Here is a 27,987-nt window from a genome sequence, read left to right as displayed (position 1 = left end):
GAAAAGGAAATTTGTAAATAGAAGCTACCATTTATGATCTCCGTGAATACATCATAGATATTGCTCCCCCAAGCTTGGGAGCCTCGATATCTTCCATTTGTGAGTATACGATGCGCTTGCCTTTAGTTTAAAATATTCGCCGATTCCACAAGATACCTATTGGTCAGAAAAACGGATATTCATTACTAAATCAAGTTTGACAAATTATAAAAGAATTCAAGATCCGAATATCAGATCGATCAAAGGGATTGAAGGGGATTTATAATCTAGTTCGTCACATAGGGCCTTTGCAACCCAATTGGCCTCTTTATTGTAGTCTCTCGGCTCAAAACGGATATTGACATCTTCAAATTGGCGTAGCAAATTTGGCAGTCGTGGATAATTTTTTTGGAGGCCCACAGTGCGTCCAGCCAACCCAAGATACACTCAACCGTTGATAAGCTATCAGTTGATAAGAGCAATGATAGATCAGAGGAAAGTACCTGTCCAATTCGCGTGTTTCGGTCTTGAAGCTTTTGTTGAAGCCACTTCAGGGCCTCCCAAAGAGCAAGGGTTTCAGCTATGGAGGCTGTTGGAGCAAAAATCTTCTTCGCAAATCCGTCCAAGAGTACCCCGTCGGCGTTTTGACAGACCACCGCAGTTGATCCCTAGGTCATCAAGTTGTTCCAGGCCCAATCGGTGTTGATTTTCCATCAGATCTAAAGCGGAGATGGATCACTCACTACTGCAGATCTTCGTTCTTCAGCTTGAGCAAGGCTCGTGTTACCATATTTCTCGACCAAGTTGACCGAGATGATTGCTTCATCTATGATTACGCTCCACTTTGGTTTCAGAGCTTTAAAGATGAAGTTATTCCGCGCTTTCCAGATCCGTCCGACCACTTCGGAAAAGAGGGCTTTGGATTTCGAGGTTGCTTGCACGGTAATGTTTTCCTAAACCCATCGGTCCATTCTATTTGCATATTTCTGGGGATAAGTCCGCTTGCACTCTCTGATCTGACCACACTTGTTCTATCCAGGGGCATTTGATGAAGGTATGCTCCGTTGTTTCGGTAGCTTGGTTGCACAAGGGACATTTCAGGTATCATATTCCTCTTATGTAAGTTTTCCTTCACGGGTAAGGCATTGTTACACACGCTCCATAATAAAAACCTGACTTTGGGGTATGTTTTAAGCTTTCGTAGTTCTGTCCATAGTTTCTTTGGTGGCTGGTATGAGGTGGATGGTTGATTTGCCGATTGAGGTTTGGCGGAGTTGCGGAGCTTGTTATGTCCACTTTTGACTGTGTATGCACCTGAGTTGTTTGCTGTACATATAATTTGGTTTGATCTGAGCGATAGGCTTAACAGGGTAGCTAAAATTTCTTGTACCACGCTTTCCTCGAAAATCTCCTGTAGCAAAGGGACGCTCCATCCATCCTCATTGTGGTTGATTAAGGGCGTGCTTGGTAACGCTTTTATTCTGGGGAATAATTTTTTATCAGAAATGGTTTTTTTTTTCTTATTATGTTCTCGGGAATAATTTCTTAGCAAAAGAACGCGTTTAGTAACTTCACAAATTTTTTATTCCCAGAATGCATTTAGTAGGTTCTTAAATTTTTTTATCTTAATTTTTTAATACTTTTATTATATTTTCTTATTTTTCTCTTATTTTTTCTTTTTCTTTCCATAGCCGGTGACTGGCTGGGCAAGATTCGGCGAGCTCGTCGGAGCTTTGCTAGGCCGGGACGAGGTCGAGTGAGCTTGCTTGGCCACGACGAGGCTTGGCCTTGCCTTAGTTGGGCAAGGTCGACCTCATCTAGATCTGGCGAGGCCGAGCTCGTCGGGCCACCGCCCGGGCAACATCGCCGACCTAGAGGTGGCTCAACGAGCCTCGCCATGGCTTGGCATCGTCGGGGGTTGGCAACACTTTGGCGCCAGCCCTCATTTGGCCGGTCGCTAGCACTAGCCATGGCCAAGGTTGGCAACCGGCCAAAGAAAGAAGAAGAAAAGGAAAGAGAAGAAGAGAGGAGAAAAAATAAATTCTTTGTTTTTGTTCTTTTAATTCTTAGGAATTGTTCTTGAGAATAAGAAGTTTTTTTTTTTTTCTTGTTTTTATTCCAAATCTATTCTCGGAAAAAAAATAGATTTTTTTTTATCAAGAACAAAAATTTTACCAAACAGATTTTTTTTTTCTCATTCCCAGGAACAAAAGATCATAAATAGTTGTTCTGGGAACATAAATTTTTTTTTACCAAATAGGGCCTAAATCCACTACCAAGGTGACATCCCGAAATTCGACCCGTTTCGATAAAGTGAAATGGGCATTTCGTCAACGTGCCTATGGCTCTTTTCTCTGAGCTGATCACTCACGAGTTAACTGACCTATTGGGTGAAGCCGTTAAGGGATGTATCGGCCGTAAAATCCCTAAAAGCTACCTAATTGGTTGGATTGAGCTAAAATCACGTCTGATCGATTTTTAACCACGAAATTGAACTCGATTTCGGGAATCGAATTTTAAGCATGTCATAATCCTTTTTTTTAGGACATTGTCTCATCGCTCGTCAATTTATTGACGAGTCCGAAATTTCAAGAAAGAAATTATCGGAAGAAAAAGATTGAAGACCAAAAAGAAAATAGAAAGGAAAAGGAAAAGAGAAAAGGAAATTAGCATAAAAGAATTATGTATTTCCCTTTTCTTTTTCCTCTCTCTCCCTCTCTTTTCTTTTCTTTATTTTCTTTTTCTCTCTCTCTCCTCTCCCCTTTTTCCCTCCCCCTCGTGCGAATTGCCCCCACCGCTCACTTTCTCTCTCTCCTCTTTGACCGGTCAATACATATCCTCTCCCCTCTCTTCTCTCTCCTCTCTCTTCTTCCTCCGCACGCTCGACCGAACCAGCTTCTTTCTTCTCCTTCTTTTCTTCGCGTGCGAACCAGGAGCTCGGAGCAAAAGCAGCACAGCTCGTCCCGCCGCCGCACGCCCGCCCGCGCCGCGCCGCGCACCCGTCGCCGTCCCGCCATCCGCGCACGCCTAGGCCGCGCGACCCAGTGCTGTTCGCTCTGTTCCGGCTTCGACCAGCCACCGTCCGGCCACCTCCGGCCACCGCCTAGCCCCACCGGACCTCCCCCGCAACCCCCTCGCCCTCGCCGGCTTCCCCTCGCCGCCCTAGCCGCCGGAGCAGCCCGGATCGGCTCCGTCCGTGGACCCACGAGTGGGTTTCAGCATCTTCGGGCTGCTTTTGGGCCGTTTTCCGGCCCCGGATCCGCGAGTCGCTTTGGGAAGTTTTGTTCCTCGCGTCGCCGCCGTCGGATTGATCCGATTTGCGCGCGATTTGGTGAGTAATCTCACTAATCTTGGATTAGTTGGCTAATTATGCTTAAGGTTGGTTTAGTTTTGATTAATTATGTTTAGGTTGTTAGATTAGAATTAATTAGCAATTATTAGTCAATTGTGATGTGATTTAGATAAATTGATTGTGTAATTAGCAAGTAGACGTGGTCTACTAATTATTGGAAGTGCCTCGGGATTTTTCCCGACCCTTAGTGGGCTCCAATTAGGCTTTTCGGGCCTAAGTGGATATTTTTAGTATTAATTATTTAATATTCGAAATTAATTAATTATTTATTTATTTTCCGGAAATTCAATTGAGATGGCCTGGAACCGGAAAATTATGCTGATGACCGTGGTGAAGTCCGTTTATTTAATCGAGCTTTAATTTGAGCTAAATGGGATTTTTAATATTAATTATTTAATATTCGAAATTAATTAATTAATTATTTATTTTCCGAAAATTCAACTGAGATGGTCTGGAACCGGAAAATTATGCTGATGACCGTGGTGAAGTCCGTTTATGTAATCAGGCTTTATTTTGAGCTAAATTGAATTTTTAATAATAATTATTTAATTTTCGAAATTAATAAATAAATTAATTATTTTCGGAAATTAAGATTTTGATGGCCGACGACCGAAATCTCGTGCTGATCGTCGTGGCGCAGCCCGTTTATTTATTTGAGCTCCACGTTGTATGGAATTGAATAAATTGAGATATTTTAGGGTTTACCCTAATTTGATTGGAATTGATTGAGATTGAATTGGCCAAGTATGTTATCTAGCATTGATAATGCTTTGTTGAGTTGATTTAATTAATTGATTGAGAAATCGTTGGGTATTTGAATATCACCTAGAAAATGCACGTGAGATTAGTGGTTGATTATATTGAATTGTTTATGTTGGCTCTGTGATCAGTGTATCACCACGGCGAAAAAGACGCCCGAGAGCATATTGAATTGTTTATGTTGGCTCTGTGATCAGTGTATCACCACGGCGAAAAAGACGCCCGAGAGCATATTGAATTGTTTATATTGGCTCTGTGATCAGTGTATCACCACGGCGAAAAAGACGCCCGAGAGCATAGTAAAGTGTGCACTGTATGTCACCTTGGCGAATCGATGCCCGAGAGCATTGATGGAGCTCTGTGACTAAGTGCAGGCATCTAAAAGGGCACGTGGCTCGGTGACTTGATGTATCACCTTGGCGAAGAGGTCGCCTTAGAGAATGCACGTGGGCCCAAGGTTCGAGGCACGTGACCCGGAGACTTGGAAGGTCATCCTGGAGAATGCACGTGGCCTAGCTTTTAAATATCCCACAGTGGGGATTGATGTGTTTGACATGTAATCGACTAGGTCGATGCTTTGATTTGATGTTGTGAATTGATTGACTGAATGGAATTGACCGTGAGTGGTCTTGTCGGAATATAATCGACTAGGTCGATTTGATCGATGCTTCGATCGGTGATATGATTGATTGGGTGCCTATTATGAATTGTACTGACTTGCGGGTGGGATCGAGAGGCCAAGGTAAGTCCTCTGCCCTGTGCGTGTTTAGGCAGCCTTTAGTATAATAGTTTACTAATCGGGCTTAGTGGGGTAGAACTCGCTGAGACGTAGTCTCATCCCAGTTTGGGGAAAACCATTTCAGGACCCCGGTGAGAAGCTGAAGAGGAGGAGTCTAAGAAGGAGAACTCGGAGGTGAAACTTAAGGAGAAAGATTTTTGGGAGAAGATGATAATCCCGAGAAGGGCCTTGAGTACGGCCCGGATGGCTAAGAGTTTCTGTCTCCTTTTGAGATCTCCGTTTTGATGTGAATAGTTATGAAGAGGTTTGTGGTTTGTATAAAAGTGTGGTTATAAATTTCAATATGAAAAATATGGCCCTGCTTTTCTATCCCATCGTTTTATTGTCTGGGGATTTTAACTGCTTCCGCATGTGCTTAAAAATGAAAGGGTCGGCGATACATTGTCCTGGGATATCGCATATTAAAATCGACCAAGGTAGAAGGATGTGTGCATGCCCGAGGATCGGGGCGTGACAACCAAGGTTCATTATGGTTTGTGGGACCTTCGATCTTGCCTGAAAGTAGCTATCCATCCTCTCTGATTTTGATCTTTTGTCCATCCCCCACCTCCCATTTAATCTCTAACTCTATTGTGTCTTTCCCTATGAGTAAACTTTGCCATCCCTATGAGGGTCGGGTGATATTGCTAGTATGAGTACCTAGAGGGGGGTGAATAGGTGCCTAAACAATTTATCGATATACGGAAGCGATTCTTAACATATGATAGAAAGTAAATTCTCTCTTAATTAACAAAATGAAATACGATTGAGGTAGAGAGAGTGAGGAAGAGAAAATTGAACACAGGATTTATAGTGGTTCGGCTTATTCCAAGCCTACGTCCACTCTTCCGCACTGATAGCCCACCGGCTGGATTTCACTATGATCAAAAGAGAAGTTACAGCACAGCTTTGCCTTGATTCCACAGTGTGGATGTTTTACCACACCTCCTCAAGGTCTCTCACAAATATAGACTCTCTTTTGTATACAAGTATTCGCTCAAAGGATTTATCTAAACAAATAGGAGCTTCAGACTTTGGAATTCTTCTATCGCGCACACCTCGAACAACTAAGAACGTCTTCCTTATATACTCCTTTATGCCATCATACCCGTTGGCACTTACCAAAGGAATTCCTTCCAATCTACCCGTTGGACGGAATCAATTAGGAAGATTGTTCAAGCTATTAAAGGAACGTGTTGATAGCCCATCAATCTGTTCGCCCATACAATCGGGATCTCGGTTTCCATAAGTAGAACCTTCCAATAATATTTAGACAATCATCGAATCTTCAGTCATTGAATCAATCTTGATCAATCAAAGGATTCTTATACGTCTTCTCCAACCACGAGATCTTCTCTAGATGATAAGGTTAAATCTGAACAAAACATCCAGTTTTGGATAACCTTTCTTCAACGGATTAGAGACTGTCAATGAGGATAGACTTTGAGTCTTGAGTCTGGCTGTTCGGAAGTCTTCAGACTTTAACTAACAGAGTCTGCAGACCTTTAGACTAGACTGATGGAAACGTTTTGTCAACTTCAAAACACTTCACGAAGATTTCTCCAACAATCTCCCCCTTTTTGATTGTGACAAAACCTTCCTGTAGATTTGGATAACTTTGACCTGCAAAATATTTCTCAAACACATATGCATATCTTATAGAGATGAATGGCTAAAAGATTAACACTAGAATCTGCAACCACAGAAAATAGGTTAGTCTAGTATATAATAAAACCATCCATAAGATATCAATACTTGTTAATAGAAGCAATCAAGTCCAAGTCTAGTTTAGTTCTCATCCAGACACAAAACAAAGTCAAAGTCTGTCAAAAACAGTTAAACAACAACACAATCCAACAAACAGTTAAAAATGATTGAAAGTTTTTGATCAAATCATGCATCTCTCCCCTTTTTGTCATCATTAAAAAGGATGAGATAAAGTCTTGGGAATGCGGACAAGCTGGAAATCTTCCATAGACGAACGATGCCTTCCAGGCCTTTTAAAGTCTTCCTTTAGCCGTGTACAACCTCCTCACTCTTGGCATTGGCCTGATTCGAATAGAGAGGGCTTGCATCTTATCATTCAATGAACAGGAAGAGGCTTGACTTTCATTCTTCAAACTTTGAACTTCGCATCCCAAGGCATAAATCTGACCTTTCATCTCCAAGAGAATATCCATGATTCTGCGAAAATCTGCTCCATTATCAGTCTGAGTACTTACTTCGGCTCGATCTGCAGAAGATGGTAGATCAGCATAATCTTGCAGATTTGGCGATGACACTTCATGATCTTCTTCTGGAAACTGAGATGCATAAACATCTTCTGGGTCTGCAGGCGAGCGACTGACTCCTTCACTTGCATCAGGATATGAAGACGTCACTCCTTTCTCCTGAGCTCCCCCTGTTTCCATGCCTACGGTGGAGAAGAGATTTCCTCGGGTTCTCCTTCTTCTCTTCTTTCTTCTTCAGGTCTTTCTTTCTCTGCTTCTTGCTCTGATTCTCTTTCTTCTTCTTCCTTCTCCTCTGCTTCTCTTTCTTCTTCTTCCTTCTCCTCTGCTTCTTTTGTCTTTTGTTCCGATTCTTTCTGTGGAACAGGACGACCTAAATTCTTCAAAGCCATTGTAGAGATGGTGATGTCTTCGTCATCATCTTCATCCTCAACAAGGAGAGCTCTTCTTCTCTTTGATGAAGCAGCCATGGGCTCCTTCCCTTTTCTCTTAGCAGCGAAGAGAGTTGATGAGATTTGGCAGAGTCTTCTCCTTGAATTTCTCCAATTCCTTGCTCGGTTCCTTTCGGACGCATTTTGGTCACCATTTTCAGTCCTACCACCATATGATCGCATGATCGAACATAAAAGATTTGCGGAGGCTGAATATTCAGATGTTTGAATAACTTCGTAACAAGGCTTGGGTAAGGGAGTTGACCTCTGTCCTTCATCACTGCTCTATACATGTGAAACATAATAGTATGAGGGAGAGAAAACTTCTTACCACAGAGGATGGCATACATCAACTTTGCCTCAGAGCTTGAAACATCGGTTTGGAAGTTGATTTCGGCCGAAGGCAATTGATCACAATCTTGTGAAGCAAGATGTTGAATGCATTCATCCGTGAGTAGGTGATCTTCTCATCTGTTCTCCTGTCCTTCACCAGTTCAAGTGTGGCCCGAGCAATGGAAACTTTGATTGGTTGATATCTGCCTCTCTTAACTTCTAACACATCTGCCAGGATATTCATATCCACAACATAGTCTTGTTCTTTAATGCTGAAGGAGAATCTATTCGCATCCAAAAAGCTAAGATTTGAATAGAAATATGCAGTCAATTCAGCATAAGCCTCAGTTGAGTCAGAGCAAAACTTTTCAAGTTGAAGATAACTGAACTTTTCTCTCAAGTTCACTTTCACAGCATCCAGAAAATCAAAGTCCACACTCCTAGGGTTTATTACCCCACGCTTCAGCAATTTTGAGTACAGATCCTTTTGTTCCTTTGATCTGAACAAATCTCCCATTTTTCCTTGAATTTCAGCCGCAATACCCATTTTCGATTGAAATAGACTGAACAGATTGTCATCGTCATTCCCATCTACAGATTCGGTCCCCGATCACGAGGATCACTTGGGATATTCGCAAGGGTTTCCTCGCCACCCCTTTACGAGCGATTCCCAAACTTTCCATTTTTCGCGAAAGATATATTCGTTCCTATATCCTTTGTCTCTAAGAAACTCATCAACATAGTTCAAAGGAGTATGAATTCCTTTTAAGGCACGATATAGCTTGTAAATAAAAGCGGGCTTTTGAACTCTTACGAGGTCTGCATCCTCGATGATTTCTTCTTGATGCTGATGAACAACGCCTTGAGGACTAGATGGAGGAGACTGACGCTGCTGAGAATGTTGTGGGCTCGGTTGCTGATCCGGAGTAACTTCATCTTCGAAGATCGAAGTGCGTAGGCCCCTCACTCATTCTCTGTGGTCCCCTCCTTGCGATTCTTGAGGACTTTCGTGAAGATGACATCTTTCTCAGTGTTTGGAAGATTCCTTGCTTGACTTTCCCGGAAAAGATGACAACTTTTTGAAGATTGAGCGAAGAAGACAAACGGGAATTGAGGATCGATGCTTTCTAGGGTTTTTGAGAGAAAAGTGAATAGAAAAGTGAAGAGAAATCGACAAAGGCACAATCGGTTAAAAAGAAGAGTAAACGAACCGTCACAAAGGAAATAAAAATATGCCTTTTCAAAATAACTGTCTTTATCCGCAAAAATAGTTATTTCAAAAATAACTTCCCTTTTGAAAAAGAATCGATGCAATATTTACGTTAATTAAATATAGCAACAATTTGAACATAGCCTAATGATCGTACCTTTTCAAGATAAGATTGGAGAGAGAAAGACTTACAGTCTGAAGGTCGAGCCAAGACAGTAGATAAAGTCTTGTTAGCCTGAGTCTGACAGTCTTTAAACTTTGATATCCTCATACCTCAAAATGTTGAGTCCGGACCGTATAGACTCAAATTGATTTTTCTCCAAAGGCTTTGTGAGTATATCAGCCAGTTGATTCTTTGAGTCAACAAATTGAATTGAAACATCTCTATTTTGAACATGATCTCTAATAAAGTGATGTCGAATCTCTATATGCTTTGCTCTTGAGTGGAGAATTGGATTTTTGGTGAGGTTGATAGCGCTGGTGTTGTCGCAATTAATCTCCGTGCATGAGTCTTCAATTTCAAAATCTCTTAGTTGTTGTTTTATCCATAGAATTTGCGAACAGCAGCTTCCAAGAGCTACATACTCTGCTTCTGTTGTTGAAAGAGACACAGTGCTTTGTTTCCTTGAAAACCAAGACACGTCCTACTTCAAGCAACGGCAAGTTCCCGAAGTGCTCTTTCTATCAACTCGCAACCGGCCAGATCTGCGTCTCGAATATCCCGGAAGATTAAAGTCTCCTTCTTAGGATACCAAAGACCAATGCTTGATGATGAAGCAACGTATTTAATGATGCGTTTCGCAGACCGAGATGAGATTCTCTAGGATCTGATTGAAACCTAGCACGGATGCAAACACTTAACAAAATATCAGGTTTAGAGGCAGTAAGATAAAGAAGTGATCCAATAATGATCCTGTACAGCTTTTGATCAACTTTCTTCCCTTCTTCATCTTTGTCTATCTTTAAAGAACTTGACATTGGTATGTCGACCTTTTTGCACTTTTCCAGTCCAAACCTTTTGACAAGATCATTAACATATTTTTCTTGATAAATAAAAGTTCCTTCCTTCAATTGTTTTACTTGAAGGCCAAGAAAGAATATTAACTCTCCCATCATACTCATTTCAAACTCATCCTGCATAGACTTGAAAATTTCTTGCAAAGACTTTCATTAGAGGATCCAAAAATAATATCATCCACATATATTTGAACAAGTAAGAAACTTTTGTTTTCCTTCTTGATAAATAAAGTCGTATCTACTTTACCTTTGACAAAACCATTTTGTATTAGGAACTTACTTAATATGTCGTACCAAGCCCGAGGTGCTTGCTTTAAACCATACAAAGCCTTTTTCAGTCTGAAGACTGAGTCTGGCTTCTTTGGGTCTTCAAACCCTGGTGGTTGTTCCACATAAACTTCCTCATGGATAAATCCATTTAGGAAGGCGCTTTTGACGTCCATTTGGAATAACCTGAAATTCTTATAACAAGCAAACGCAAGTAATAGTCGAATAGCTTCTAACCTTGCCACTTTGGAGCGTAAGTCTCATCATAGTCTATTCCTTCTTCTTGCGTATATCCCTTGGCCACGAGTCTTGCTTTATTTCATACGACTTTTCCTTTCTCGTTCATCTTGTTTTTGAAAACCCATTTAGCTCCAATAACAGTTTTACCTTTTGGTTTGAATGTCAATTCCCAGACATCATTTATGCTGAACTGTCTGAGCTCTTCTTGCATAGCTTCAATCCAGCTTTCATCGATAAAGCTTCTTCTATGCTCTTTGGTTCAATTTCAGAAACGAGTGCCAAAGACTAGACTCTTCTCGCCTTTTGGATCTGGTGCGAATTCCTTCATTCATTTCGCCGATTATAAGATCTTTGGGATGACTGGACTTATGCTTCCAATTACTTGTTGATTTGTCTGATTGATGATCTCTCTTTGATTGAATCTTCACGAACATCTTATTCTGGTTTTCCAGAGTCTGAGATGCTTCTTGAGTTGTAAGCTTTGGAAGATCTGGAGCAGGTTCGGACTCTTCTTGATGAGTCGACTTGATTCATCTTGTGTTGAGTCTTGAAATTTGACATTCATTGACTCCTCCACGTGACCGGCTCTTCTTGTTATAGACTCGAAGGCTTTGCTTGATGTAGAATATCCAAGGAAGATACCTTCATCCGATCTTTCTTCAAACTTACCAACTCGATCTTTTGCATTTTTCAGTATAAAACATTTGCAACCAAATACATGAAAGTATGAAACAATAGGCTTCTTTTCTTTGAATAACTCATAAGGGGTTTTCTGAAGAATAGATCTTAAGAAGACTCTATTGATGATATAGCATGCTGTTGAAACAGCTTCAGCCCAAAATCGAGAAGAAATTTTACTTTCAATTAAAAGAGTTCTAGCCATTTCTTGAAGAGATTTGTTCTTTCTTTCCACAACTCCATTTTGCTGAGGAGTATATGGAGAGGAAAACACATGCTTACAACCAGATTCATCACGTAATTTTGTAAAATCTTGATTTTCAAATTCACCTCCATGATCTGTTCTTATACTAGAGATAACACATCCTTTTTCATTTTGAACCATTTTAGCAAATTTTTCAAAATACGAAAAGGTTTCGGACTTACTTGCAAGGAAATATACCCAAGTAAAACGGGAGTAATCATCAACAATTACTAGGCAATACTTCTTACCCCCAATACTTTGAGTTTTAGTTGGTCCGAAGAGATCCATATGCAGCAACTGTAGTACATGATTAGTAGAGACATAATTAATTGGCTTAAAAGAATTTCTTACCTGCTTTCCCCGAATACATGGAGTGCATGAATCGGTCTTTTGGTATGGCAATCTGGTAGTCCTCGAACAAGCTGTTTTGAAGAGATTTTGGCTAATTGCTTCATGTTGACATGACCAAGCTTTTTGTGCCATAAGCTTGCTTCGTCTTGAATTGAGATAAGGCATTGCGATTCATTTGGTTTCACATCCAGAAGATAGATATTTCCATGTCTTCGACCCATGAAAGACTGAGTAGAGTCTTTACTGATTCCAGAACATGTTCCTTCTTGAAAGAAGATCTTGAAACCAGTATCACACAATTGACTAATGCTGAGAAGATTGTAATTGAGTCCTTCCACTAAGGAAACATTACTTATTGTGAGAGTTCCAATTTTCACGGTTCCAAATCTCACAATACTTCCTTTGTTGTTTCCTCCAAATGAAACTTTTCCACCATTTACTTGAGCAATCTTTATAAAGCAATTTGAGTCTCCCGTCATGTGTCTTGAGCATCCGCTGTCAAGATACCACTTTACTGTTTCTTAACGGAGACCCGCATTTAAAAAAATCTCAAGCTTTCTTTGGTACCCAAATTTTCTTGGGTCCTTTGGTGTTAGTAAGATAAACAAGATTAGCCCATATTTTCTTAACAGGTTTCCATACCATAGGACACTCTTTTTCAAAGTGATCCGGACTGTTGCACTTAGAACATCCGAGAGCATTTCTACCTACGGGTTTTACAAAAACTTTCTTGAAGTGATTTTTGTAAACCTCACTCGAGAGTCTTTTCTTAATTCTTTCTTTTACTTTAGGAAAATCAATCAAGGGGATTGTTTCTTCTATCATACCTAGACCAGACTTATTGAAATAAGGTCTTTGTCTTTGAAAGAATTTTCTCAAGTTTTTCAGACCCTATAGAAAATTTCTTTGATATATTTGATAAGTCTGTTTTTAAAAAGCATTTTCTTTTAAAAGATTATCTTCATTTTCTTTAAAAATGGAAACAGACAAGTCTAGACTTTTAACTCTTTCGCTAAAACATTTTCCTTTTGTTTTAGAGCTGAGTTTTCTTTTTTTTTCAGTTCGGAAATTCTTTTGAGAGAAGTCTTAAGACTAAAGCATAGTTCATCAATATATTTAGAAACTTTGACAGGAATTTTAAAATCACTTGCCTCAAATTCACCGTTCGAGTCGATCCCGAGTCGATCCAGTAGAGTCCGAGTCGATTGTGCCATCGGACATAGATTGGCATATTCATTATCACTTTCTTCACACTCGCATCACTCCCGGGTTTCGGCTTTGAGAGCTTTTCGAAATTTTTCAGCTTTTCCTCTCTTCTTCTTCGAAGAGGACAGTTGGGTCCGATGTGTCCCTTTTTCTTGCATTCAAAGCGACTACATCTTTATTTGGTTCCTCATCATCAACGAGACTTGGTCTGCTGTCTTTGAAAGCTTTGTTTCTTTGAGTTGAACCTTCTTCCTTTTCTATTTAGTTTTCTGAATCTTCTTATCATGAGAGCAAGCTCCTCATCGTCCATATCATTTTCAGAATCTGTATCATCAGAATCATTATTTGATTTTAATGCAATGGATTTCTTACCTTTTGGATCTTCATCTTCATTGATCCTTTTCACTTCATAGGACTGAAGAGTTCCAATCAGCTCGTCGACAGATAGTGGCATGATTCTCTGCGTCTCTCTTATCGAAGTCTTTATGTGATTCCAATCCCTGGAGAGTCCACGCAGTAGCTTGTTTACCTTCATGGGATCAGAAGTTGGTTGACCTTGATTTTCAAGACCATTCACAATATCTGTAAAACGACTAAACATGTCAGATATTGATTCTCCTGGTTTCATTCTAAAGGCTTCGTATTGACCGAGAAGAATGTTGATTCTTGTTTCCTTCACTCGATCTGTTCCTTCATAGGTGATATGCAATCTGTCCCAAACTTCTTTTGCTGTACCACAAGAAGATATTCTATTATATTCAGTTGGTGATAAAGCACAATATAAGGAGTAAATTGCTTTTGCATCGAGTGTTTGTCTCTTGATTATTTTTCCCGAGACATTCCGCTGGTTTCTTCAGTTTCTTTTCCTCTTTCGAGACTCGATGCAAGTGGTAGGAGTAATTCCCTTTTCTACAACATCCCATTCCGAGAGGATCCTTTGATCGTAGGAACGCTTTCATCTTGTTCTTCCGGATGTTGTAATCCTTTCCATCAAAGTAGGGTGGTCTCGGTATTGCTTTGCCCTTCCATCAGCCCCGGTGCTAGCATACTAGCCATGGATCTTTTACTATGAAGTAAAACACTTCAAATAAAGTAAGTACACAGGCTCTGATACCAATTGATATTGCTAGTATGAGTATCTAGAGGGGGGTGAATAGGTGCCTAAACAATTTATCGATATACGGAAGCGATTCTTAACATATGATAGAAAGTAAATTCTCTCTTAATTAACAAAATGAAATACGATTGAGGTAGAGAGAGTGAGGAAGAGAAAATTGAACACAGAATTTATAGTGGTTCGGCTTATTCCAAGCCTACGTCCACTCTTCCGCACTGACAGCCCACCGGCTGGATTTCATTATGATCAAAAGAGAAGTTACAGCACAGCTTTGCCTTGATTCCACAGTGTGGATGTTTTACCACACCTCCTCAAGGTCTCTCACAAATATAGACTCTCTTTTGTATACAAGTATTCGCTCAAAGGATTTATCTAAACAAATAGGAGCTTCGACTTTGGAATTCTTCTATCGCGCACACCTCGAACAACTAAGAACGTCTTCCTTATATACTCCTTTATGCCATCATACCCGTTGGCACTTACCAAAGGAATTCCTCCAATCTACCCGTTGGACGGAATCAATTAGGAAGATTGTTCAAGCTATTAAAGGAACGTGTTGATAGCCCATCAATCCTCGTTCGCCCATACAATCGGGATCTCGGTTTCCATAAGTAGAACATTCCAATAATATTTAGACAATCATCGAATCTTCAGTCATTGAATCAATCTTGATCAATCAAAGGATTCTTATACGTCTTCTCCAACCACGAGATCTTCTCCAGATGATAAGGTTAAATCCTGAACAAAACATCCAGTTCTGGATAACCTTTCTTCAATGGATTAGAGACTGTCAATGAGGATAGACTTTGAGTCTTGAGTCTGGCTGTCCGGAAGTCTTCGAGACTTTAACTAACGAGTGCAGACCTTCGACTAGACTGATGGAAACGTTTTGTCAACTTCAAAACACTTCACGAAGATTTCTCCAACATCGGGCACCTTTGCTTGCTTTCTAGAATTCTCCTATGGGAAAATAGATTCCTTTCAGCAGTTTGCTCCATATTGCATTTGGGTTTTGGATGAATCTCTATGCTTGTTTTCCCAATGTCGCTTTGTTAAAGTCGACTAGTCACTAGAACCTAGCCTCCCCCTACCCCCAAAATCTTCTCTATTTTTCAAACTCTCCCATTTTTTCCAATGTATGCCCTTTGTAGAAGCATTTTGTCCCCACCTGAACAAAGATACTTTCTTTTCAATTGCTCTACAAATCATTATAGGAACTTTGAAAATGGACATGATGAACCGAGGTAATACTTGGACCAACGTTTTAATCAGGATCTCTTTTCTGACCTTCAACATTAGTTTTTTTTTCTACCCTTTTAGTTTGCTATCGACTTTTTCAAGAACCCAGGAGAACATTTACTTCTTTATTTGTTTTCATTCTGATGGAACGCCCAAATGTTACCCCGTTTTCTTGATGACTGGTGCTCTCAATTCCGCTGCTAGATTTTGTTTCAATCCTTGGGGACAATTTTTCCCAAAGAAAATTCCTTACTTATTGAGGTTAATAGCTTGGCCCAACTCATGGCAATACTAAGATAAGATATTTGCCAAATTCTAAGCCTCGGTGATGGTACCATCTGGGAAGAATATGGCGTCATCCACAAATAAAAGATGTGATAGAGTGTGACAATGTGGATTCAATTGAATGCCCTTTAAGCTGTCATCTGTTGTAGCTTTCAATATCAAGGAGGATAGAACATTGACCATAATGATAAATAAATAGGGAGATAAGGGGTCTTCTTTTCTAATTCCTCTAGACGGTATGAAATACTAACATGATTCTCCATTAACCTTGATGCTAAAAGACTTGAGGAAATGCATTGTTTTACGAGGGAAACCCATTTCTCACAAAAGCCCATTTGTAACATGCAATTGCATAGGAAATCTTGTTCCATCCTATCATAAGCTTTTTACATATCAAGGTTTAGAGCCGTTGGAAATTTCCTCGCTTTAAGTTGATGAAGAACCTCTTGAACAATGAAAAACATCCTGAACAATGAATATATTGTCTTATATTCGAGGTCTCCTACAAAAGCACTTTGTTTTGGAGATATAATTTCTGGTAGCCAGGGTTTAGTTGATTGGCCATCACTTTTGTAATAATTTTGTGGTTGAAATTACATAAGCTAATGAGCCTATACTGAGAAATGTTTTAAGGATTTGAGACTTTTGGTATGAGGGTTATATGGGTAATCTCAAGATCGAAAGTACCTTGGCTGAAGAAGTTGTCAATCATTCTAAAAATGTCTTCCTGATTTTCTCCCAATTGTTTTGGTAGAATAACCCGTTAAGTCCATTTGGTCCTAGAGTCTTTGTAGCACCTATTTGAAAAACAAGTTTCTCTTCTTCTCTTGTGACATTCCCCGTTAAGGTCTCATTCATCACATTTGTGACCATTTGTGGGCATTGGTCTAGGACTAGTTGATAATTTCTACTTCCCACCATGGTGTACAAGGATTGATAGGAGCTAGTTATATGTAGTCGGAGGGGTAAATAGGTTCCTACTCCAATTTTAGTCACCTATTTGCAACATGGAGATCTTGTTGCGTTATCTTTTTGTATTGTTGTTGCATTGAAATACTTCGTATTCTTATCCCCCATTTTATCCAATTAATTTTGGATCTCATATCCCAATACATTTATTCTTGTCTTCATAGGCCTTCAATTTGCTCGACAATTGTGCAATATTCTCCCTACTTTGGAGCCCCTACAGTTCCATTAGTCATCTCAGTAAGTATTCCCCGAAGTTTTTGAATTTGGCATGATGCAATTTTAAACTTTGTCCTTCTCCAACTCAATTTTTCAACTACTTTCCTCGTTTTGCTGACAATATCCACAACTTGGTTTTCCTCACTCTTCCAAGCTTTTCTAATTACTTATTTGAAATCTAGATATTCTGTCGAAAAAGCCTTGAATCTGAAAATTTTTAGTCTTTTAGTCTCCATTATCTCTGAAGTTAAGATAATCGGACTATGGTCCGATCCAATAGTTGGTAGCGCATACGCCTCTGCATTTGGGAATAGGACTTGTTAATTAAGAATGCAAAGAGCTCTATCTAGCCTTTTTTTCACAAGTTCTGCCCCTTCCTGCTTGTTAGACTATATATAAGCACACACCTTACTCTTAATATCCATTAATGAACATGAGCTGACAAAATCCCTGAAAGCCATCATTCTATACCGTTCCACTTCTCGTTTTTCCATCTTTTTCCATTGGTATAACACTTCATTAAAATCTCCGATATAAGCCATGGGAGACTATTAGAATTATGAAGGGAATGCACTAATTAGCATACTATTGACCTCTCTCGGTAATTCGTAGAAGCATGAAGCAATGATATTCTCGTAATAACACCACTCGTATGATCATTACAAATAACATCCATGAACTCCTCGATGCTAGTTTTCACTTGCACATTAACCTCCTCATTCCACATAAGTACCAATCCACCCCCAGTTCCAATCGGATTATGTATTACTGAATTTCTGAACTGAAACATTTTTTGAACTCTTTCTACCATTATTCTTGGTTTCCATGAGGAAGTACAAGTCGGACCTCTCTTGAGCCACAAGTGCTTGAAAGTGCTGGACTATCAAGGTTGTGCCCAAAACTTGATAGTTCCAGCTCAATATCTTCATATATCCCTTGGTGGCTTATTCAAGCTAGCCACCAAAGCCCATTTGTTGACCCCTTCCCACACTTAGACAAGGGTATCAAATAATTTCTCCTCATCTAACATATTTCCCTCATATGGAGTAAACTGTTTTTGTTTCTTGGACACTGGAGTCTTTTGTCCTGTTTGGCTTTCTTCGATGATCCTTCTTCTATAGTAATTCGTAGGTGGTAGAGATAGTATCTGAGTTGGATGCACCCTTTTCCCTTTGCTTCTAGCTGTATAATCCACAATTTGCTCCTCTTGAATTGGCTTCATTACTGCTGAATTTTAAATAACTAGTGCATGGCTAGCCTGAGCTTTACTTCGGAGTTGGTATTGGTAGCCTCATTTGCTGAATATTGGTAAGATCTAATGCACGTTTCACGTTCTTACCTTGACTGTGATGTCCCCTTACCAAATCCGCCTCGAAGTAAACTTAAAATGTCGTTGTCGGCATATTAGCGATTCTTTTAGGGAAGATTTTGACCAGATATGAAATAACTGGTGCTCAATCTAATGTTAGCCTTGGGAGGATTCTATTTATCGATCTAGAATTCCCATTTATGATAGCGCAATTCCTTTTCAGGCAAATGTAAGACGGACGGCCCCCCTAGATAGGCGATAGGGTAGGGTGAGTGGTACCGCGCATATTGTGGCAATCTTCCTACCTGTGCTTGCGCTGAGATTCGATACTATCGCATGACTTGACCTGCGCGTGGAGGGTGAGAGAGAGAGAGAGAGAGAGAGAGAATGGAGGATGAGAGGAAGATGAGCATCTCTGAAGCAGTGGTCATGAATGGAGGGAACGGGCCTTACAGTTACGAGCAGAACTCTTCCTATCAGGTACTTCTTATTACAAGATATACATACATATAACAAGATATATCATTTTAGCTTTTCTCTTTGTACTAACAGTAAAATCCTTGTCGCATGTAGTCCGTTCCTTAAAGTTTCCCTGCACTTACAAAGATGTATTGCTCTAATTAACCCTTATGAATTAAGAAACAAGCTGTAACCTAATTAGACGTTCCAAACATGAGATTTTACGGTGCATATATAGTGTGAAAGATCAAATATATGCCATGCACTTAAACTATTTACATATCTCCTCAATCTTCAAGTAAACCAACGTGTTTAGGGGCTGTTTGTTTTAAAAATTAAAAGAAATAGAAAAATTATACAAGTTTAACAAATGTGTTTCTATTCCTTTTCTATTTTAGGAATAAAAATTTTGTACAGTTATCAAACGTGTTCTTCTGTTAAAAAATTGTTCTCCGGAACAAAAATAGTTTTTTCTATTTCTATTCTCGTGAACAATTTTTTAACAGAAACGTTACCAAACGCGCTCTTAACTTCTCACATGTAATTAACCAAGTTATCAATCGAGAATTGAAATACAGTTGGTGACGAATTTGCTGCAAGTGCTTTTGTGCATAGTTAGCCTGATCTCTACATGGTCAGTAATTCATATTACACTATATAAAGAATTGTACTCTTGGTAATCTCTTCTTTGCTAACGAGCGTAAGATCTAACACACGTGTTTCCTGTTTTCACTTTGACTTTCGATGTTCCCCCACCAATCCACCCCATCGTCGGCACAGTAATGATTCTTTTGTTGCACAACTTCGTGCTATGTATTGCACGGCATAACCTGCGCAGAGAGAGAGAATGGAGGATGAAATGACGCTTAGGGTATGTTTAGGCCCTATTTGATAACCATCTCTAGAACAATTGATTTTATTCTTTTGTTTTTTGGAACAAAAAAAGAACAGAATTTTGTTGGATAAAATTTTTGTTTCTGAGAATATATATGAAACAAAATTAAGAAGTAGAAAAAAATTATTTTTTATTCTTGAGAACAGTTTCAAGAATCAAGCCAAATTCTTTTTTTATTTCTTTTCTTCTTCTCTCTTCTTCTTCTTCTTCTTCCCCCTAGTCCTAGTTAGTCACTGGCCATTGTCAACCCCCGATAGTGGTGGTTGGCGACCGATTGGGCGAGGTCTGGTGAGCTCACTCGGCCACGATGAGTATTGACCTTGCCAAATCTAGGCAAGGCCGAGTCTCGCCAAGCTGGGGCAAGCCTTGCCAAGCCAAGGCAAGGCCGATGTTGTGCCAATTGGGCGAGATTGAGCCTGGCCTGGCCACCAACAAAGCTCAGCCTCACCTAAATCTAGCGAGGCTGATGCTCACCATGGCCAAGTGAGCCTTTGACAAGTTCACTGGACCTTGCTCAACCATTCACCGGCCATGGCGATCGACAACCGACCATAAAGAAAGAAGAAGAAGAAGAGAAAAGAAAAAAGAAAAATATAATAAAAGTATTAAAAATTAAAAGAAAAAAAATTAAAATCCTACTAAACGCATTTCTATCCTAGGAATAAAATTTTTGTGCAATTAACAAATGTGGTTTTTTGTCCAGAAATTATTTGTAGGAACATAATTAGAAAAATTCATAAATGATTCATTTTTATTTTATTCCCATTAACAATTTCTAAACATTAAAAGGTGTTTGCTCCAAAATTTCTATTCCCATAATAGAATTGCTTCTAGCACCATTTTCAAAATTTCTAATGAGAATCATTTTCTTTTAATTTTTTAATAATTTTATTAGTCTTTTTTTTTTTCTTTCTTTTCCTCTCTAGCCTTCAATTGGTCACACGGCATTGGGATGATTAGTGTCGGGTCAAATGAGGGCCAGCGACCTCAACAGGGGTCGTTGACCCTCGGCAAGGTCGCGCTTCATTGGCCAAGCCTTGTTGGCAATTGAGCAAGGCTTGGCCAAGGTCAAGCCTCACTAGCGGCTGGGCGAGACTTGGTCGAGCCTTGGTTGGGTGAGGCTTGACCTCACCTAGATTTGGTGAGGTCGAACCTTGCATTGCCAAAGCTCGGCCAAGCCTCGCCTTGTTAGGGGAGGCTCACTAGTGGCTGGGTAAGCCTCACTCGGCCTCGCTCTGGCCTAATGAGCCTCCAGCAAGCTTGTCAGACCTCACCCAGTTAGTCGTTGGTGACCAATGGCAGTAGACGGCTGTAGCGGTGGAAGAAGAAGAAGAAGAGAAAAGAAAGAAATTTGGATTGGCTTGATTCTAGAATTATTCTCAGAAACAAAAAAACAACTTTTTTTTTTTTAATTTCTTAGTTCTATTACAAATTTATTTCCATGAACAAATTTATTTCCAGAAACAAAAAATTTACCAAACAGAATTCTATTCCAAATCTATTATCGAGAACAAGAAAATAAAAATTGTTATTGTCTCGGCAAATTGTCAAATGCACCCTTAACATCATTGAACCAATGGCCGAACGAACAAAAAAATTATCAAGAAATTATTGAACCTAATGTACTTTTGTCAATTCAATCATTAATTTTTTAAGTTCGCTAATTCAATCCTAAACATTCACTTATTGGCTATTGAGTGCACCCAACCAATTTTGATCGAAAATTGCTAATATGGCAAGTCGATGCCGATGTGGCATTTTTAATATAATTTTTAATATAATTTTTTTATTATTTATTATTTTTACTTTTTTATTTGGGTTAAAGTCGGCAAGGATTGCCGGCCAACCTTCGTTGGTCATAAACAAGGGTCAACAACCCTTGTCGGCCACATGGAGGGTCGACCAACCCATTGGCCTTGGACGACGATGTTGCCACCCTTGAATTGGCAAGTGCCGTGACGCCCTCATCAAATTTGGCCAGGCGAGGGCATCGTGGCCCTCGCTCAAGGCCAACGAGGGTCGGCTAGCCCTCGCCTATAGCTTGCAATGGCTGTCGGCCCTCAATTGTGGCCAGTGACTGTCGGTTGACAACCCTCGCTAGCAAACCCAATAAAGAGGAAGAAAAAAGTTAAAAAAGGAAAAAGACATTAAAAATTCAAAAAAATTATTTAAAAATGCCACTTCAGCAATTTCTACCAAACTTGGCCGGATGAACTCAATTGGTAAGAAGTAAAAATGTTTAAGATTGAATTGGTAAAAGTATAATATATTTAGGACTTTTTGGACAATTTTCCCCCGAGCATACCTTATAACTATGCCTAGAACTCCTTCTATTAGGGATTTTCTATACAAGATGAATACAAATTCTAGTGAATGTGGATCGTGTTGGTTGTCACTTTATATAATTTTATAACTTCACGTGGTAGATCGAATTTCATAAAAAGTTTTAGCACGCTTAACGTTTCTACTAGCTGTGAAAAGAATACAACTCATGCCTAAATGTTGCATCCATTGAAGATGAGAACAGAAAGCTTGTGTGTAACTGGCTCCATGGACCAAGCACTTACTATATGCGTCCCATCATAGTACTGTTTTGATGATATATATTTCAAGTAGCAAATGATCATTTTCCACTACCTTAAGATATTATTTTTTAAAATTATTTAGTTATAATTTGGTTCACCAACAATAAAATTCCCTTTGTCTCATAATTTTTAGTTTAGTAGTTGGACTGTCCTATCTCATCCTTTCTTCAATATCTTTTCCACTTTGCCTCTCTCTTCATACATCCACTTCTAATCACTATTATATGAAATTACCAGCTTTTATTTGTTGATTTTTCTCTCTTATTGCACAGGTATGCTAGTTTTTGTGTTGCTACTCGTGTTTGCGAACTTAGCGTCTTTTCTGTATTTCATTACCCCGCTTCGGCTGCATCAAACACTATCACCGTCGTAAAGTCATTGGCAAAGACTCGATTCAGCAGTTAAGATAACCCTTAACAGGTGTACTCAAGCGGTGAGTATTAATTATGGGGTTGGTCTGGATGTATCAATCACTTCATAAGCTAGTGCATGTATTAGATATCTAGTGAATCTTTCTTGCGTCTCGTGCATTCTTAGAGGGACTGGACATTGGACGATCTCTCCACTAAACATATGGATGTGTTTTGGATTAGTCTTAATTGCAATTATTAAAATTAAGTATTGCAAAAGTAATCACCACATATTGTCCGACTCTACAGAAAGGAGTCGCTGCCGCCGCCATGGATATGATCAAGGAAGCTTTACCCACAACCCTTGATCTCTACCACCTCCCGTTATCCTCTCCAAACCCCATCATCAGAATAGCAGACTTCGGTTGCTCTACAGGACTCACATCCATCCAAGCCATCGAAACCATAGTACAATGCCTCTTAGACCTCATCAAAGCCACCCAGGTCTTGGTTATAATCCAAGCCTGGCCTTATCATTTCCCTGAACCGCGCCCAGGCAACCCTGGGGAAGGCTTCACGGGGATCAAATGTGGGTCCCTTAACCCTTTCGGGGTTGGCCGGGATACCCAATGGGAAGATTATCCCATACTACTCTCCCCTCATTTCCCTGTAAATGGGTTGTGAGGAGGAGTTCCCCCGGGATCTTCATTTCAGGGGGAGTAGTTTAGAGACCTACTCAGGTCTAGTGCATGTATTAGATATCTAGTGAATCTTTCTTGCGTCTCGTGCATTCTTAGAGGGACTGGACATTGGACGATCTCTCCACTAAACATATGGATGTGTTTTGGATTAGTCTTAATTGCAATTATTAAAATTAAGTATTGCAAAAGTAATCACCACATATTGTCCGACTCTACAGAAAGGAGTCGCTGCCGCCGCCATGGATATGATCAAGGAAGCTTTACCCACAACCCTTGATCTCTACCACCTCCCGTTATCCTCTCCAAACCCCATCATCAGAATAGCAGACTTCGGTTGCTCTACAGGACTCACACCCATCCAAGCCATCGAAACCATAGTACAATGCCTCTTAGACCTCATCAAACCCATCAAAGAACCCCGATTTCGTACCCTCGAGTTCCAAGCCATCTTCAGCGACCTCCCCACCAATGACTTCAACACGCTTTTCACCAACCACCTGCCAGTGAGGCGGTGCTACTATGCCATGGCAGCCCCAGGGTCGTTCCATGGCCGTCTCCTCCCGACTGCATCCCTACACTTTGCATACTCGTCCTGTGCACTCCACTGGCTGTCCCGCGTTCCCCAAGAGATACTGGACAAGTCTTCCCGTGCTTGGAATGGAGAGAGAATTTATTACGTGAACTCGCCCGCTGGGGTCGTCGGGGCCTACTCCGCTCAGTTCGGGAGAGACATGGAGATGTTTCTCAGTGCGAGAGCGGAGGAGATGGTCAGTGAAGGATTGATATTTATGGTCGTGCCTGGTGAGCCGGATTTGGTTCATGATTCTCAGACCACCTTAGGGTCAGAATTGGAGCTACTGGGTTCTTGCCTTGTGGACATGGCAAATGAGGTACGTAATTGCATGCATAGGCTAACACTTGATGCATGAGATTGAATTATGCATTTCAGGATGATTGGCCACGCTAATCGTACTAAATTTCGCTTCACTGATACTTTTCATGAAGGTTAGCAGTAGCGTGTTTAACTTGGATGTCCCAATTATTCCAACAAAGTACATTCACAAGAGCTATTTCAGAGGGGATCTCCTTAAAGAAGTAATCGTGTGGTTTCATGGATCACTTTGTGGCAAAAAACTTTGAAAGTTGCAAAGCTAAGTTTACAGATCTATGCTTCAAAGAATGTAATAACTTTCGTAAAAAATAACATCTCCAAGTGAAAACCATGTAGAGTGACATATTGTAGGTTGTTTCCGCTGTCTATCCTGGATACAAGCGTCGCGACCTCTTTTTTTTTCGGCGCCCGCAATCGGGTACGAGCGCCTAAGGAGGCTAATGGCTCGGCTGAATTTAGTTAAGCCCGGACTCTCCCAAGTCCACCAATTCACGACTTAATGGTCTGAGTTTTTAACCTGTAAATTAATTTTTAAATTGGAGTCGCTACTAATCGATTTGGGGTGGGTTGATTAGAAACCCAAGTGAAGTATCGGGAGAAATACTCACTCCTGCGCAACTAGAGAAATTAGGATCGGGGACTTGATTACACTAGTTAATCACTAATGCCCTTTCGGTACCTAATCTTATTTAAACTCGAGGCTTTTTGGATTTTTGAGAGATTTTCCATACATTTTGGGAGGAAAAACATTTTTTTGAGTATTTTTATCATTTTTGGACATAAAAGGGATTTTTTGAATACAAGTCTTTTTGGCTTTTTCTGAATTTTTAGGCTTTTTCTGAATTTTTGGCTTTTTTTGGAAAATATGAAATATTTTTGATTTTTTTGATTTTTCGGAAAATTAAATATTTTTATCACTATTTTTCGATTTTCTGGAAATTAAAACATTTTTTAATATTTTTGGAAAATAAAATATTTTTTGGGTATTTTTATTTTTTTTTAAATTAAAATATTTTTTAAATATTTTTCGAAAATAAAATATATTATTATTTTTTTTGAAAATAAATTATTTATTTATTCAAAATATTATAAAAACCGGCCCGGGTCAGATCCTCGGGTTGGGTTCGACCCGGGCCGGCGACCCGCACGCGGACAAGCCCGCAACGCGGGCCCGACTCAGATTTTTCTCCCTTTTTTTCTTTTTCCAAGCCCATGAACTAACCAAGGCCCATTTTCATTATATAAAAAAAACATGGATTAACCGGCCCACACGCGCAGGCCCACATCGGGGGGAAACCCTACCCGATCGCTGACCCATGCCCGACCCGCTCTCCGACCCGACTTCTCCTTCGTAGAACCGGATTTTGGGAACCCTAGAGCTCGACGATTTGCGGCGCCGAGGTGGGGCTTGGCTGGGATGTCACCGGGCGGTGACACGGCGACGGTGGCGACGCGGCAAGCGACGGTGGCGTCACGGCAGGCGGCGACACGGTGACGGTGTGAGGTGCGACGGTGGAGATGACGGGACGGCGAAGAATGGGGCAACCGGTAGTTGGAGCTTCTGCGAGCTCCGGCGTGCCCAACCCAGAAGCGAGGGGAGGTCAGGGATACTCATTGGCTTCGGGGACTTCAACCGGGGCTCGTCGGTAGGGGGCAAAGACACGGGTGGATGAGAGCGTGTCGCGGTGGCCGGATCTCGTGGATTCTCCTCAGATCTGATCTTCTACTTTCCAGATCTGAGGGCAGGGGGTAGTAGCGGCGGACAACGACGGCACAACAGCTGACTGGAGTTTCGGCGTGGGCGGTCGACGGCGTCGGGAGGGACGGCAGCGCTGGCGGGTCCTCGGCTTCTCAGATCTGGCACCTTTCCCTCCGGATCCTTTCTTTCAGACCCGACCCTCTCGGATCTCTCCCCCTCACTTCTCACTCTGGCTAGATCCGAGCCTCCACCGGCCGGATCTAACCTCCCCGAACTCGCTCACCGGCGACCTCCCCCGAAGTCTCTCAGTGGGAGGTCGGCCGAGCTCACAACCCGAGTCCTCTCTCGCTCGCTCTTCGATTCCTCCCCCGAAGTCTCTCAGTGGGAAGATCTCAGAGCTCGCGATGCCGTTCGTCGACGGAGGTGCTCCTTTATTTATAGGCGAGGAGGTCCGGTCGACGGAGCTTCGACCGGCGGTCCCCTTCGTGCGCCGAGCGGTTCTCCTCGGCTGGACCGGCGTCCCATCCGAGCTTATCTAGCGAAGGCATTGATGGCGCCCGAGATCTTATCCTCTCCGGCCGACGTCGGCCTACTCCCCTCGGCCGTAGGCCGTCCTTTGCGCGCGTCGTCATCTTCTGCGCGTGAACTACAGAGGCAGAGAAAGAAGGAACGAGGAAGAAGAAGAGGGAAGAAGAAGAAAGAAGAAGAAGGGGAAAAGAGGGGTGGGGCCAAGTCGTGCGAAAGGAAAAAAGAAAGAAAAGGGGGCTGACTGCTTTTCTTGCTTTTATTATTATTTTTTTGTTTTTGTTTTTGTTATTTATTTTGTTTATTATTCGAAAAGGAAAAACAAAGATTAAAAGAAATTAAAGCCTAACTAACCAAAATTTTAGGTGTCAACAGCAAGAAATAATTTATTTTCGATGGTGTCCATATCTCTAGGATCTGTGCAGTTGAAATCTATATATTAAACGATTAAAAATCAGTTCGAGGCATGGTGACTGTTGAGATATTGACATTGCACGTGAAAAATGGACAAAGAAAATACGAATGGCGAAAATCACTATTTGCCTCCAAGAAACGAGCAGGTTATTATCACTTTGAAAGTGAATTTTGGTTACGCAGGGGATCATAAGCAAAGCCAAAGTAGAGAGCTTCAACTTGCCAATATATTTCCCATCAGAAAAGGAGCTGAAACAAGTGATTAGTCGAAACGAATTCTTCCACATCGAGAGGATTCAGACTCTAAGCCACCTCAAAATGCACGTTGCCTTCCCCACCCCCGAATCACGCTCTCTCTGCTTAAGAGTGGCATTAGAGGGATTATTGTGCCATCATTTCGGCAATGAACTGATCATCGACGATTTGTTCCACCGTTACTCGCTGAAAGTGGCGAAATCTCTCTTTTTCCTGAAGCCAGAAAGTCATGAATCCATCTCATTCTCTGTGGTCCTTAAGCGCAAGAAGTCTGAAGAGAATATGTAGGGATTACGCTGGTACATACTGTACTTTGTTTCACGGTGGGAAAGATGCTTTAGCCAGCTACCTTTTCTGGAAGAGAGAATTGACTTGGAGCATAAATCTGAGTTCAAATCAACGAGGCCGTTAAGTGGATATCCCCAACTCAAAGAAGTATGTACTTCAGTCTCCATGTGGTGTGCTTCTTTTTCATTTGAGTTAATATTGTTGAGAGAACCCATAACTGAAGCTGACAAAATTATTAATGAGTTGCATTGACCTTGATAAATGTTAGAGTTGTTTATTTTTCAGGTTACATCCACGTCGAAAAAGAACTTTGATGTAATTGGTAAAGTGATTCCGATAGACTTAAAGAACCTATGTCGAGCGCACTTAATCTTGGATATACCAAAGTGTCAAGTTTAGAGAATCCATAGGAGAACAGTTGAATATATTTAGGAAGCTAAGTGTATCTGTCGCTTGAATATCAACACAGTAATGCATGGATATCAATAGGCTATCGCATAAATATTGGTAATGTACTGAGTGGATATGGGTAGAGCACTACGTGAATACAAGTAGATTAGGAAGTGGATATTAGTAGAGTTTACACTAGATATCACCAGCTAGAATATAAGCAATGACCGTGAATATGAAAATGGAGTTATAATTCTATGATGACAACTTTTATCACGAATATTATCTTGAGAAAATTTTACCCCTTAATCGTTTGTGATCTGGTT

General features: G+C 40.7%; 1 protein-coding gene and 2 long non-coding RNA genes across 5 annotated transcripts; all 3 read left to right on the top strand.

Moving 5' to 3' along the window:
* Positions 1–496: 496 nt before the first annotated feature.
* On the top strand, positions 497–22,991 carry LOC104429043. 2 transcript variants are annotated; one of them, XR_005547997.1, is made up of 5 exons: positions 497–921; positions 1,019–1,080; positions 18,432–18,688; positions 22,420–22,580; positions 22,807–22,991. It is a non-coding gene; the product is annotated as an uncharacterized LOC104429043 (long non-coding RNA). The 2 variants fall into 2 exon arrangements; XR_005547998.1 differs by having other exon boundaries at positions 1,019–1,098.
* Positions 3,164–5,198, top strand: LOC120290150. Its single transcript, XR_005547996.1, has 2 exons — positions 3,164–3,310; positions 4,954–5,198. It is a non-coding gene; the product is annotated as an uncharacterized LOC120290150 (long non-coding RNA).
* Positions 22,992–23,276: 285 nt separating the features above from the next.
* On the top strand, positions 23,277–27,569 carry LOC120285889 (loganic acid O-methyltransferase-like). Of its 2 annotated transcripts, none has more exons than XM_039305852.1 (2): positions 23,277–24,088; positions 24,204–24,453. In XM_039305852.1, the coding sequence occupies exons 1-2, from the start codon at positions 23,438–23,440 to the stop codon at positions 24,336–24,338; spliced, it is 786 nt and encodes a 261-aa protein (XP_039161786.1). In that variant the 5' UTR covers positions 23,277–23,437; the 3' UTR covers positions 24,339–24,453. The 2 variants fall into 2 exon arrangements, with proteins under 2 accessions (XP_039161786.1, XP_039161785.1); XM_039305851.1 differs by lacking the exon at positions 24,204–24,453 and adding an exon at positions 26,912–27,569 and having other exon boundaries at positions 23,297–24,088.
* The last annotated feature ends 418 nt before the right edge of the window (positions 27,570–27,987 follow it).

Source organism: Eucalyptus grandis, chromosome 2, assembly GCF_016545825.1.
Source record: "Eucalyptus grandis isolate ANBG69807.140 chromosome 2, ASM1654582v1, whole genome shotgun sequence".
In the NCBI taxonomy this organism is placed as follows: domain Eukaryota; kingdom Viridiplantae; phylum Streptophyta; class Magnoliopsida; order Myrtales; family Myrtaceae; genus Eucalyptus; species Eucalyptus grandis.
The sequence above is the reverse complement of the archived record's forward strand: the minus strand, read 5'-3'. Positions and strand labels throughout refer to the sequence as shown.